Genomic DNA, 15,158 nt, shown 5'->3' on the forward strand with positions numbered 1-15,158 from the left:
AGCAGCCAACCACTCTGCCACCCTGCTGCTGAGGTCATCTGTATTACCTGTTATTATTGGGTCAGCTTATAAAACCTCATTCATACACATATCTTAAAAGTCTCGGGCTCCTACTACGACTATTTCCTAAGGCCACAGAGAAGATTAGCCGGGTTTATATGGGTGATTTTCCAGTTCAGGGTACAGAGGTCATGTAAAACTATCACCAGAATCACAAAACAGTCCACGACAATGAACTTCAATGAGAGGCTTTTTAATCCCTTGGCTGCGGAATTCCTACAAGAAGACATCACCAAGTTACAGGAGTGGAGCAAAAAGGGGCTGCTACAATTCAATGATGAAAAATGTAAAGTTATGCACCTTGGGAGGAGAAATCTAGCACACCAATACCACATGGGAAACACTCCACTATCCACCACAGAGGTAGAGAAAGACCTGGGACAAAATGCTACCAGGCTACCAGTGCAGGCGAAATCCATGCCAATCGCAGCGGAGGGGTTAAATGGGCGAACTGAGAACCTGAAACGATTAAAAAGTACAGGCTTATGTCACCCAAGAACTTACTTGTGACTCTTCTTCAGTAAAATAAATTCCAACTCACCGCTCAATTGTAAGAATGTTGTCGTCCATGAGGATGTTGTCGTCAGGGAGCAGCTCGTCCCCATTGAAGGTCCATATGAAATCAGGCTTTGGGTTGCCCTCCACGTCACACTCAATCCTGATCAGCTGACCGCTGGGCACCGACACTGTGCTCTTCAGGGGCCCAGACACCTGCGGGGGGCCTGGATGGAGCAAGAAAGCGTGTAAATAGGGAGGCAGTGGCTGAGTCGACAGCGTGACGGCGCCGCGTTCAGGAGGACGCGAGTTCAATCCCCGCCCGGTGCCACCAAGCTGAGATTTTTCAGCCGCCGCCGAGTGGCTTAAAACTACCCACATGCTGTCCAGAAGACCACCTATCAACCTGGACTTTAGATTCTAGGATTAAAGATGAGCTCCAGGAGGGCATCATGAGCCAATGCAAGATGGCGCCACTATAAACACTGGCCTGCGCCACAACGGGCTGGGCCATACCATCAGGCCCCTCCAAAAACAAGCCTACCAGCGCCACAGGCGAAGATGTAAAAAAAAAAAATAAATAAATAAATAAATAAATATATAAATAAATAAAATAAACAAAGGTGAGTAAGTTCTGAGGTCTAAACATAATACAAGGAGTCTACCTGTAATGTATTTTCCTTCCACTGTAGCCAAACCACTTACCCAGAACTTGGAGGGAGAAGGTTTCCTCCTTCATGCCGGCAACATTGGCTGCCTGGCAAGTGTAGTTTCCAGCATCACCTTCCTGGTCATGAGAAAAGAGACAAGTCAGTGTTTCCTTCCCTTATAACTGGGAGCCTGATGGACCAGGACAGAGTAAGAAACTGAGGAAGGGGACTTGTTTGAAAGACCATAGACTTCACAATCTCTCGATTTTCAAAATTTAAAATTTAAATATTTTCAAAACCAAAGCAGCTAGCGACCTGAAACTAAAACAGGCACCTCCTTAGGCATATATGAGTCTCCATGAGCAGCGGTATCAAAAGATTAATTGTTTTTATATAAGTATAACAAAACTTAAAAGGCTATAAAATCCTCAGATTTTACGCTAGATGCACAAACATCACCAAATGCAGAGATAATCACTTATATTTTCAGAATCAATAGCAATATTTAGCATATCTTATAAGTTTTGAAATAGCTACTTATTTTTATTTTATTTAGTGCAATTTTTAACATCTAATAAATCACTTAATTTTCACATTAGAAACTTAATACTTGAGGAAAGCATGCAGAAACATCTTAATTTTACTCAACAAAAGCAAAATATTCATTTTTATATACAATCACAACTTATTTTGGTTGAATTCGATGTCACTATCCATAAACGTGCACGCCTTCTTCTGGCTCTCTATCTGAACAAACAATCCAATCCTTTTTTTGGCCCCCTTTGGCCTGGTGGGCCCGGCCGTTTTCTTTACTTGCCCCTACCGTCTCGCTCTCCCTCCTCCCTCCTGCCCTCCTCGATCCTCTTCCTGCAACAGTTGAGTGTCTTGGATGGAGATGGTGTTGTTGTGGTTGTTGGCCTCCTGGCCCCCCTGCAAGGTCGGGTCTCTGGCCGCCAGGAACCAGGAGAGGTGCCTGAACCCGTCCCCTGCCCGCCAGCGGCAAGGGAGGCGAGAGGAAAAACCCCGCCCTCCTTCTGTCCTCCTGCAGGTCAGGGAGTCCCACAGCGACATCCCGAAGGACGCCAAGGGGCCATTGGGAGATGGCCGTCGCCAGGACCCGCCTGCCTGCCTCAGCTCTCCCCTGCGACACTCTCGACCAGCAGGGCGAACATCACAGAGGGCTGGGCTCTCCTCCTCCACCCAATCTTCATCTCCTCCTGCTGGGCAAGCCCTGCAGTTGGCCAGGTAGCAGGTAGCCCGTCTGCGGCGTCACGACCGAGGAGCAACGCGGCCCAGCGTCCCGGCTGGTCGTCGGCCGCCTCCCAGCGTCCTCGCCGGCGCTGGTCGCTGGCAGCTCCCGCCTCGGCCCCTGCCGCTCGGCCGTCGTCAGGTCCTGCTGCTCGTCGGGAAGAACCCGATGAAGCCAGCACCCGAGGGAAGAAGGCCAACCTGCAACCACACTATGAAGTTTGAGTTCCCTGCGCGTCCATGAAGTTCTGCACGCACACCACTTGTTGCGGCGCTCAATCCGGGTCAAGTGGCCTTCCCATGCACACGGGTCAGAGTTGGCATACCTCTCAGGAGGGATGCCCTCTGGATGAGGCGGGCAGGGCATGCAGCAGGCAGTGATGCAGTGCACGTGGTGTGGTGGTGCAGGGCGCAGATGTGTTTGTCCTCTTCTCTCTCTTCCCTCCCCTCTTCCAACTGGAAACATTTTATAAAAAAAAAAATAAAAAAAAAAAAACAAAAGCTTCGATTAATTTCAATTAATTTAATCAACTAACGTTAAAATACTCTTGCAAATCTCGCCAATCTCCTGGAACTTCCACCGATCACCACTCTTCTCTGTGTCTCTTCTCTTGTATCATCTCCCCTCTGTTGCAGTTGTGGGTGGGATGAAGGGAACGATGTCCTAACCTTAGGTCCTTTACTTGGAGGCACAACAGAGGAAATACGATAATCCAGAACAGAGGGAAGTGCCCAGCTAAGTGCGCTTAAAAGTTAGTTAGGCGCTGGAGAACTGAGCTGGAGTTGTGCCGTAGGCTAACTAAACGCACATTTCTTGTTTCTAATCGTAAAAAACGTGGACTTCACTATCCTACAGTTATCATTCATTTATGGTGCTATTTATGAATCCTCGACCAAAATCTCTCTAGAACACTCCTGCCTGCTGTATGCACTAAAACTTGAAGATTTCGTCCTGTTTCCATAAGACTGAAGAGATTTCGTCTAAGTCTATGGAAAGACATAAAGAAGTTCAGTTTTCCATACAGGAGTGTGGATACATGGAATGGACTTAACCCAGTAGCAGCGGGGATCATGTTTCTTTATGGTCCCTCTAAGCGGGAAAAATGAGAAAAAATCACCCCTCACACAAACCATTTCATATTATATATCAAAGCATTTGTGATCAGTTTATGCATCATCTATTTTGGGGGGTTCATATCATGTCACAAATTTGGCCCGTTGCTGCTACACGGTAAAACCACAAATTTGGCCCGTCGCTGCTACCGTGTTAACAAAGGGCGTTATCGCGATAAGTTATTGCGATAAGTTATCGCAATACTTTATCGCTGATAACAAAATCAGGTTATCGGCCATCCACTACTTATTTAAATATATATCGGTATCTTCATTACTTTTGTAACCAAACTAGCGATAATCGCTACTTTTTTCCGCCTCTCAGAAAAAAAACAAAAAAAACTGTCTCCTCCCTACTGCGCATGCGTGGCCCAGGCACCCGGTGTTGTATGAAAAAACTTCGGGGTATGAAATATCTTCGGTGAAGAGATTTCATACTTAGATCATCAACATTAAAACACAAGGTTATTTTTTATGTTACACTCAAAAATCAATATATCAAAGAGAAAAATCATTTAACTTTGCCCAAAAAATGATTATTCACTGCCTCAAATTTGATATTCCATATTCGTTTGTGAGCATGCCATGGTATTGAAGGCACCCGGTGTTGTGTTATTTGGTGTCCCATCGTCAAAAGCTGGCGCTTTTGTTTACAAACACTGGTCTCTCGTGAACTGTGCATGTTCAGACCAGTAAGCGTAGCCCTGTACAGTCTCACAAAGCTTTTTAACACATTAAGAGTTGCTGGAAGGCTGAATCAGACATACAGTACCACCATCCTCGCTGTTTCTAGAACGACACTCTGTACAGTCGGCTATAGAGAGTAGTGTCACACTGTCCAGTAAGTTTCGTTCAGAAAGCGACATCTGGCAACCCCTCCACGCGACATGAAAATTATTATATCCTATCGAAATCGTACTGTTGTGGTGATCGGTGGTCACAGGTGCACTCTACATAATTTTAAGATAGATATTTATCGAAAGTGCCCGTCGCTAACGCTTAATAAATATTTTTTCTTTAGGCTCTGTTGCTACATTTTGACACGAGCTTTTAGTTTCGGTCAAATTTAAAGAGCAACTCTAAGTTGTTTATCAAACTATGATACATTTAAAAATATACTGCACTTATTAGGGGAGATTGTTATGCCTTTAAACAAAAAACAAAAAATTCCTGACAGCCGAGATCTTGTTCTTTATAAAAAAAATTTATACGTAATAATAGGCTATAAACGTTCACATGATGGCGCCGTGGACCGTGGGCATTGATGGCTGGAGCAGCGGTATTCTATTAAAGCCCTTATGTCTGCAGGCACTGCAGTTGAGCTGTCACGTCAGTGGCTGTGGAACGATAATTTTAATACCTAAAAAATAAGAGAGAGAGAGAGAGGCTGGGTGGGGACGGGAGACATGTCCATCAGCGACAAGGGGTCAGCTAGTCAGCAACACACACACACACACACACACACACACACACACACACACACACACACGTATTTATACTTAGATATTACGTAATCTTCATGGAGAAATAATTTTAGATTTTTGATGATCTGAATTGTCTTTGAGGCTTTATAGTGACGGGAATTAAGGCTGCGAGTTAAACAGACCCTCAAGCCTATTTGCTGTTTGATGGTAAGGAGCATTAGTCACTGCCTGCCTCTGTGAAGGACAGCATTGCACGCGGTATTTTCAAAGTTTAATAAGAAAAAGTGTTTCAGACTGTTCGTGATGTTTTACCTCGCCATCATCATCATCATCATCATCATGTAGATGACATTCATTATCGCATTTCTAAATTGAAGTCATGTAATCTGGTATATTTCTACTACATTATATTATAATATAATATTATACAATATTATAATTTCACGGTCACACACACACGGTACACACTGAAACGCGTCACTAACATCGCCAGTGAATGCGTCACTGTGGTATAGTTGCCAGATACTGCCACCAGGCTAAACATTATGAAAACCGTGACACTACTCTCTATCGTCGACTGTACATATAAATACAACTCATACAGAGTGTCATTCTAGAAACAGCGAGGATGGTGGTAGTGGTACTGTATGTCTGATTCAGCCTTCCAGCAACTTTTAATTACGGTTAAAAAGCTTTGTGAGACTGTACAGGTCTATGCTTGCTGGTCTGAGCATGTGCAGTTCACGAGACCAGTGTTTGTAAACAAAAGCGCCATTGACAGTGGGGACACCAAATAACACAACACCGGTTCAGGCGTTTCTAGTATTACCGTCCATATGTACGTGTCAACATGTGGTTTTCAGGTTTTGTAAGTTTTCTAAAATACAGATAATGAAAATTTTAATTCATCTATGTTTTTTTATTTGAAATATCAATATAGTATCGTTTTCGCCTATCAGACTTATCGCTAGCTAGTATCGGAATTGTGGATTTATATCGGGTATCGGTTATCGGTTATCGCATATATTTCTGTCTCCAGTTAATGAATATCGGTTATCACCGATAAGGTTTTCCATTATCAGTTATCGGTTATCGGGAATAAGGTTTTCTGTTATCGTGCCCAGCTATGACAAAGACAAAAGCTGGACAAATACAGATTGGGAGAGAGGACTGACTGAGCAGGGAGCACCACAATTATGGCAGTGGTCATGTTGGTGTTGGTGATAATGAGACTACTTTATGAATGATCTAATTAGAAAGTGAATAAGGAAGAGAAAAAACCTATCCTGCAGATCCCACCTCGGCTTCAGTGATGAGCAGAATGTGTCCGTCCTCAAGCGTCTGCAGCCGGGGGTTCAGCTCCAGTGGGGAGTTCCTGCGAGACCATTTGACCTGTAGGAGTTAAACCATATTAAAGCTCTTTCTTTCTTTCTGCCCTAACTCTGTATGGCTTTGCAAAATCAATGGGTTCATGGATAGTGAGGTTAGGTTCACAGGAGCTGCTTTCTATATATCACAATGACCTCTTGCAGACTTCTTATGTACTCAAATTGTCACTTCCTCCAGCCAGTTCTTACTCTGTCATACTGTCTGCCCCAACTCTGTATGGTTTTACAGAATCAATGGGTTTATGGATAGTGAGGTTAGGTTCACAGGAGCTGCTTTCAATATATCACAATGACCTCTTGCAGACTTCTCATGTATAGAAATTGTCACTTCCTTCAGCCAATTCTTACTCTGTCATACTGTCTGCCCCAACTCTGTATGGTTTTACAGAATCAATGGGTTCATGGATAGTGAGATTAGGTTTACAGGAGCTAATTTCTATATATCACAATGACCTCTTACAGACTTCTCATGTATAGAAATTGTCACTTCCTTCAGCCAATTCTTACTCTGTCATACTCTCTGCCCTAACTGTATATAGCTTTCCAGAATCAATGGGCCCAGAAGCTACTTTCTGTATACTTACTGATCTCTTGCAGACTTCTAATGTTCTTATGTATTCAAATTGTCATTTCCTCCAGCCAATTCTTACTCTGTCATACTCTGCCACAACTCTCTATGGCTTTGCACAATCAATGGGTTTATGAATAGTGAGGAAGGAAGGAGGAGGAAGGTGACCTGTGTGTGTGTGTATGTGTGTGTGTAAATTTTTTTTCTTTTTTCTGCATCTCTCCACTGTATCAAGATGGGTAAATGTGTCCCAAAGCCCAGGTTAACCCCTTGACTGTGGATTTCCTACCAGAAGACCTCACCAAGTGACAGGAACGGAACAAAAAGTGGCTGCTACAAATCAATGAAGAAAAATGTAAAGTCTTGCACCTTGGAAGGGGAAATCCAGTACACCCATACTACATGGGAAACACTGCACTATCCACCACAGAGGCAGAGAAAGACATGGGAGTATGTGTTACCAGGCTACCACTGAAAGCCAAATCTGTGTCAATCGCAGCGGACAGGTTAAGGTTGGGGCCGAGTGCACTGGTGCCCAGACTAACCTCGGGCGGGGGGTCACCATGGGCGTCACACTCGAACACCACAGGCTCTCCGACGATCACGCTGTAGTGCTTGGACGGCCTCTCAAGCGTCTCGATGTCCGGGGGAACTGGAGAAAAAAGTATGTGAAATGACGCGAGTAATTACACACCTTTAACATATACAGGTCATTGCTGAGATAGATTTAAGTGTAAGTTATCTTGAGAAAGCCACTTCACTGCTCTTTCCCTCACCTCACCTTCCATACTGCCATGCTTACATAAGACTGCCCCTAAATATTTAAACTTGTCACCTCCTCTATTCCCTGCTCCCCTGACCTTACCCTACGCTTCATTGTGCTCTCTGCTCTAACTCTGTAACAATCAAGAATCAAGAATAAGTCATAAGTGGGAGCCGTTACAAAGGCAATCCCACGCCTACTACTGGACTGGACTGGACTGGAGCTATGCAAAATTAATGGTCTGCTCTGTTGCCCTCTCAAATACCATAACCTTACTCTTTCCAGCATTCACTCTCAGCTTTCTCCTCTTACACACCCTGTCAAACCCATCCACTATCCTCTGCAGTGTCCCATCATTCTCTGCCAACAACAGTGTATCATCTGCAAACAGGCCTGCCACCAATGACTCCTCCGTACCTAAACATTTAAACTTGTCACCTCCTCCGTTCTCTCCTCCTCTAACCTTACCCTACACTTTGTTGTGCCCTCTGCTCTAACTCTGTACAGCTATGCAAAATTAATGGTCTGCTCTCTTGCCCTTTCAAAAACCTTAACCTTACTCTTTTCACCATTCACTCTCAGCTTTCTCCTCTTACACACCCTGTCAAACTCATTCACTATCCTCTGCAGCATCCCCTCATTCTCTGCCAACAACACTGTATCATCTGCAAACAGCCCCACCACCAATGACTCCTCTCTACCTAAATATTTACTCATCACCTCCTCCACAAACACTCACATTGACATTGACCCACAAAGATACCTACACAAGGCAAACAGTCAACGTACTCGTAACACACACATCCATAAATACCAAACATATCACACTAACACTGACGCATACAAGCACTCGTACTTTCCACGCACCATACGTGACTGGAACAGCCTCCCTCAACAGATTTTGGATTGCGGTACAATAGACACATTCAAAAAACAAATACATACTCACTTGTCACCACAACACACTAACACTAACAATTACACTTGATTCACTTCCCTCCCCTGCGCACTCAGCTCCCCCGTCCCCCCAACAGCCAACAAATGTGCGTGTTATGCGCCTTCTTTGGTGCCCTGCGCATTATTATCCAGATCCAGATCCATTTTCTCCCCCCCCAGCTTTATCCCTTTCTCCCCTTACACGCCCTGTCAAACTCATCCACTATCTTCTGCAGTGTCCCCTCATTCTCTGCCAACAACACTGTAGCATCTGCAAACAGACCCGCAACCAATGACTCCTCCGTACCTAAATATTTAAACTCGTCACCTCCTCCATTCTTTCTTCCTTATCCTCTACTTACATTACAACATACACCCACCTAGAACATCCAGCCTGAAGGTCTTGTGGGCAACCCCCGCCTCATTGGCCACCTGACAGGAGTATATTCCCTCCTCCTGCTCCGTGATCACCGGCAGCGAGAGGAAGGAGCCGTCGGAGGAGATGGTGTACCAGGTGGTGTCATTCTCCTCCTCTAAGTGTGTGGCTGCCTGCCGGATGAAGAGTGAGCTGGCGTCTTCGTCCAGGAAGGAGCCGAGACTGGAGTTCTCATGGACACTGTAGCGCTCCAAGTTTCTCTCTCTGCCCCTCACTGGTCGAGCTCCTCTGATGCCTCTCTCAAGCTGCTGGCCGGACTGCAATGATAAAGAAAATGTAAACTGACAAAACTGCACTGCTTCTGACACCTTGCTGACAGACCGTGCTATTAATATACTCCTGGAGGCATAAACAACTGAAATGCTTAAGTCCTCTGCTAACCATGTGTGGTCCCATCTGATGAAGAAAATATAAACTGACAAAATTGCATTGCTTCTGACACCTTGCTGACAGACCGTGTTATTAATATGCTTCTAGAGGCATTAACAACTGAAATGCTTAAGTCCTCTGCCGACCATGTATTTACCCTGGTGTGGTCCCATCTGACGAAGAAAATATAAACTGAGAAAATTGCATTGCTTCTGACACCTTGCTGACAGACTATTAATATACTCCTAAAGGCATAAACAACTGAAATGCTTAAGTCCTCTGCTGACCATGTATTTACCCTTGTGTGGTCCCATCTGATGAAGAAAATATTAACCGAGAAAACTGCATCATTTTGATACCTTGCTGACAGACTGTGCTATTAATATACTCCAAGAATCACGAACATAAATGCTCAAGTCATTCACCAAACATGTGAAGCACTGGTCAGGGCTCACCAAGACTGTCACTGGATAAGTATAAAGATCTGTCCAACAGTGCTTTAACACTTGCCTTGGTCCAGGTGATGTTGTGGTGTCGCTGCGTCCAAGGTCCCGGAGAGTACTGTGGCCGCACCTTGCACTCCAGTATTGCGCTTCCTCCCTCCACCACTGTGATTCCCTCCTTGGTCTGTCCCTCTATCTCCGGCAGTCCTGTGGGGGAGGGGAGGTCAGGGGAGCACCAGAGAGTGGAAGGAAAGGATGTGGTGAAGCTAATGCTTGTGATGGTGCTGAGGATTTTAAAGAATAGTCATACATCGGTTTATGAGCTTAAGGTCGGCATCTACTCAGAAAGTGGTGTAATTTTTTCTTCCTATTAGAGTGTCAACATTAAGGAAAGCTCATGCAAATTTCCATGCTTGTTGTACGACTCACAATGTGATAAAAATAGCCATCCATGAACCTAGCCATGCACCCCCCGGCGCACAACGAGAAGGAAAAGTGTTTTTCTCAAAATGTGAGTTATTAGGAGACGATGCAAAATTATTTTAAAAACTACGAATGGATGTTCATAGATGTTGCTACATTTTGTAGAGTAGTGCTAGTAGAATATTCGGAAGTTGTATTTTTTTTATGTATTTTTATTACAGAAAATTTGACTTCTCATCATCACCTCAAAAAAATATATATATATTTATGAATCTAATTGCAGATTTTTTACATACTAACTACCAAATATAGTCCAGTAATAACACTTCAAATTGCAACAAAAAGAATTTCTATATACACATGTATGAAAGAAAAGTGTTGCAAGTTAAATGTCATGAAAATATACCAAAAAGTAACATATATATTAAAAACAAAAAAAGTTCTTTATCAATCACCTTCAGCTTTTGTCTGCAAATGTCTCTTTTGATCAGGTATAACATATAAATAAATCACCTCAATATTTGAAATTTTATTAAGTTAAGGAGACGCCATCCTTAATTCGTTCTGGAATTTTACTCGCAAACCAAAACACTCGTAAACAAAAACAAACGCATAATGTAGTGCTGAAAAGACAAAGATCACACACTGGAGCACAAACGTAAGTGGACACGAGCGACACCCAGGACTCTGCAGCATGAGAGCTTCTGTTGAGAGGGCCCAGGGTGACCAACAGCAGATAGAAAGTTTAAAGCATCCATTCATGCAGAGAGGTGCAAAGCGGCCATACCGACAGAGTGGCAACACAAATGGTGGAAGGGTTGGGTTAGGAGAGACCAGAGAGGTGGAAAGGAAGGAGAGAGAGAGGAGAGGGAGGGAGAGAAAGGCGGAAGGAAGGAAGGAAGGAAGGAAGGACAGAGGAGAGGGAGAAGGGTTAGGTTAGGAGAGGAAAGAGAGAAGGAAGGGAGGAGGAGGAGAGAGGAGAGGAAGAGAAAGGAGGAAGGAAGGAAGGAGGAAGGAAAGAGGAGAGGGAGAGAAAGGAGGAAGGAAGGAAGGAGGTAAAGAGGAGACGGAGGAGTTAGGTTAGGAGTGGAAAGAAAGGAGGAAATGGAGGAGGAGGAAAGAGGAGAGGGAGAGAAAGGAGGAAGGAAGGAGGTAAAGAGGAGACAGAGGAGATAGGTTAGGAGAGGCAAGAAAGGAGGAAGGGAGAAGAAGGAAAGAGGAGAGGATGAGACAGGAGGAAGGAAGGAAGGAGGAAGGAAAGAGGAGACGGAGGAGTTAGGTTAAGAGAGGAGAGAGAGGAGGAGGAGAGCAAGAGAAGTGGAAAGAGGAAGGGACAACAAGTGAGGAAGAGTTAGAGAGGAAGGGTTAGCGTAAGAGGAAAGAGAGAAAGAGGAAAGAAAGAATACGCTCGTCAACTCTTGCATAATGAATTCGGACAGCAAAGTGATGAGCTGGAGTAATTATATGGGGAGGAGGAAGGAGCAGGGATGAACACACTTGTCAACTCTTGCATTAGGAATTAGGTCCACAAAACAATGAGAGAATAAATATGCTGTTTAACTCTTGCATAATGAATTCAGACAACAAAGAGATGAGCTGGAGTATTCATATGGGGAGGAAGGAGAAGGAAGGAATACACTTGTCAACTCTTGCATTAGGAATTAGGTCTGCAAAACAATGAGAGAATAAATATGCTGTTTAACTCTTGCATAATGAATTCAGACAACAAAGAGATGAGCTGGTGTATTCATATGGGGAGGAAGGAGGAGGAATGAATACGCTTGTCAACTCTTACATTAGGGATTAGGACAACAAAGCAATGAAAGAATAAGTATGCTGGTTAACTCTTGCAGTAGGAATTCAGATAGCATAGGGATGAGAGAATAATTATGCTGGTTAACTCTTGCATAATGAATTCGGACAACAAAGAGATGAGCTGGAGTATTCATATGGGGAGGAAGGAGGAGGAAGGAATACACTCGTCAACTCTTGCATTAGGAATTCGGACAGCAAAGCGATGAGAGAATAAATATGCTGGGTTAACTCTTGCATAATGAATTCGGACAGCAAAGTAATGAGCTGGAGTATTTATATGGGGAGGAGGAAGGAGGAGGGATGAATATACTCATCAACTCTTGCATTAGGAATTAGGACAGCAAAGTGATGACCTGGAGTATTCATATGGGAAGGAAGGAGGAGGAATGAATATGCTGGTTAACTCTTGCATTAGGAATTCGGACAGCAAAGTGATGAAGGAATAAATATGTTGCTTAACTCTTGCATTAGGAATTCAGACAGCAAAGGAATGAGAGAATAAATATGCTGGTTAACTCTTGCATTAGGAATTCGGACAGCAAAGGGATGAGAGAATAAATATGTTGGTTAACTCTTGCATAATGAATTCGCACAGCAAAGGGATGAGAGAATATGCTGGTTAACTCTTGCATAATGAATTCGGACAGCAAAGTGATGACCTGGAGTATTTATATGGGGGAAGGAGGAGGAATGAATACAGGTAACTCTCGATTTACGTGAGCTTGGTTTATGCGTTTTTTAAATAACACGGGGTCCAAAATCCAAATAAATGTTAAATTTACACGTTTTTTCCACTTGTACGTGATATTTTATGGAGTGGCCACCAGCTGTCTCACACAACTGGACTCACACGGCGCCGCGACCACACAGCTGAGCTCAGTTCTTCCCGCGCGCCACTTGAACAACAATACAGTACCCACGCTGCCACGCTACTCAACAATAGGGGTGGGCAGGTACCGGTACCAGTACCGGTACTAACAGTACAAGCTATACGGTACGGTACCGGTACCAGACTGCTCGGTACCAGTACCAATATTAGCCAGTCGCTCATGGTGTCCCTCATTTCTTCCTCAGACGAGTGAGGCTGAGACTGAGTGCCTGAGTGGATGTCTCGGTGATATGGATATTCTCTCTCTCTCTCTCTCTCTCTCTCTCTCTCTCTCTCTCTCTCTCTCTCTCTCTCTCTCCACTGAATGAAGTGAATATTTATTTTTCAATAGAAACCTACCTCGTTTGATTTACATTGTTTTTAACTTACGCGACCTCTTCAAGGACACAATACTCATGTAAATCGAGAGTTACCTGTACACTCATCAACTCTTGCATAAGGAATTTGGACAGCAAAGGGACGAGCTGAAGTATTTACATGGGGAGAAATAAAGACTATCAACACTGAATCAAATCCTCACTGATAACATGCAGTGCCGTGGTCAGCTGTGCCTCGCCTGCCGGGTTGACCGCCACACACACGTACAGGCCGGCGTCCCTCGGCTCCACCCCCACCAGCGTCAGGTCCCGCCCCCCGACGCCCACCACGTACTTGGGTGACGACATCAGCGCCCGGGAGCCCTTGTACCAGAGGCGACGCGGCGGGGGATTGCCTGCGGGTGAAAGAAATGATGGAAACTTTAAGAGAAACATTAAGAAAAGGAATAGTGCAGATAGGAATAGTGTAGAATGGTGTAGATAGGGATAGTGTTGATAGAGGGACTAATATTATCTAGTGTCAGAAAAAAGATGTAGCTTAACCCGGTAGCTGCAGGGATCATGTTTCTTAATGGTCCCTCTAAGTGAGAAAAATGAGAAAAAATCATCACTCACACAAACCATTTCATAATATATATCAAAGCATTTGTGATCAGTTTATGTATCATCTATTTTGGGGGGTTTATATCACGACACAAATTTGGCCCGTCGCTGCTACATGGTAAAGCTACAAATTTGGCCCGTCGCTGCTACACGGTAAAGCCACAAATTTGGCCCGTCGCTGCTACATGGTAAAGCCACAAATTTGGCCCGTCGCTGCTACACGGTAATGCCACAAATCTGGCCCGTCGCTGCTACACGGTAAAGCCACAAATTTGGCCTGTCACTGCTACCGGGTTAAGATTCATTTAAAAGAGAGGGAGAATTGCCTTGTTGTCTTCATTGGGCTGTATTACTAGTTGAACCCGAGAAGTTTCAGGTCCCTACAGAGATTGGTTTAGGGGCTGAATTACAAGTCCAATCCCAGAAGTTTCAGGTTCCTACAATGTTATTCATCCCAAACTCTGCAGGGACCTAAAACTTCTTGCATTGGACTTGAAATACGGCCCAATAAGTCAAGGCTATGAGTGAGGTGGCAAGCCAAGTAGTAAAGCAGAACAGTGATTTAGCACAAACTAATTAACCCCTTGACTGCATATTTCCTACCAGAAGACCTCACCAAGCTACAGGAGTGGAGCAATAAGTGGCTGCTACAATTCAATGAAGAAAAATGTAAAGCCATGCACCTTGAGAGGGGATATCCAGCACACCAATGCCATATGGGAAACACTCCACTATCCACACAGGGGCAGAGAAAGCTGTGATTCATGTCAGGCCAGTGTGTCCCTTCCCCCCTCACCTGTGACTGGGCAGGGCAGGGTGATGGTCTGGCCCTGCGTGGTGTTCAGGGCGGCGGAGAGGCTGGCGTTCTGGGGTGGACCCTTCAGGGCATGTGCAGCCTCCACGCTACCTGTCAACAAGAGGATGACACACCAACACTTAACACATGTATGAAAGCAAAGAAAATTATATTACGTAATGAGGACAACACAGAAAAGTCTTGCAAGAAACATTTCCTTATCCATAGCTTTATCAGTATGAAAGAAAGGCCATCCAGTAACTTAACAATGGACAACACACCAACACTCAACACATGAATGAAAGCAAAGCAGAGGAAGAAGTCTTACAAGAAACACTTCCCTCTCCATGGCTTTATCAGTGAGAAAAGTCATTGCAGTATTTTTTTTTTTTTTTTTTTTTACAACAAAGGAGACAGCTCAA

General features: G+C 44.3%; 1 protein-coding gene across 4 annotated transcripts in view; it reads right to left on the reverse strand.

Moving 5' to 3' along the window:
• Window positions 1-15,158, reverse strand: part of LOC127002010 (hemicentin-1-like) — a 251,350-nt gene that overhangs the window by 110,991 nt on the left and 125,201 nt on the right. For all 4 annotated transcript variants that reach the window (XR_007755636.1, XM_050867330.1, XM_050867331.1 and 1 more), the window contains exons 60-67: window positions 14,737-14,847; window positions 13,541-13,732; window positions 9,961-10,100; window positions 9,026-9,338; window positions 7,492-7,598; window positions 6,290-6,382; window positions 1,261-1,342; window positions 602-782 (exon numbers count right to left, since the gene is read on the reverse strand). Coding sequence is in view for 3 of the 4 variants with exons in the window: in XM_050867330.1 (XP_050723287.1) it covers window positions 602-782; window positions 1,261-1,342; window positions 6,290-6,382; window positions 7,492-7,598; window positions 9,026-9,338; window positions 9,961-10,100; window positions 13,541-13,732; window positions 14,737-14,847 (1,219 nt within the window). In the remaining variant the exon portion in view is untranslated. The remainder of the gene's footprint in view (window positions 1-601; window positions 783-1,260; window positions 1,343-6,289; window positions 6,383-7,491; window positions 7,599-9,025; window positions 9,339-9,960; window positions 10,101-13,540; window positions 13,733-14,736; window positions 14,848-15,158) is intronic.

This window comes from Eriocheir sinensis, chromosome 22 (genome assembly GCF_024679095.1).
Source record: "Eriocheir sinensis breed Jianghai 21 chromosome 22, ASM2467909v1, whole genome shotgun sequence".
In the NCBI taxonomy this organism is placed as follows: domain Eukaryota; kingdom Metazoa; phylum Arthropoda; class Malacostraca; order Decapoda; family Varunidae; genus Eriocheir; species Eriocheir sinensis.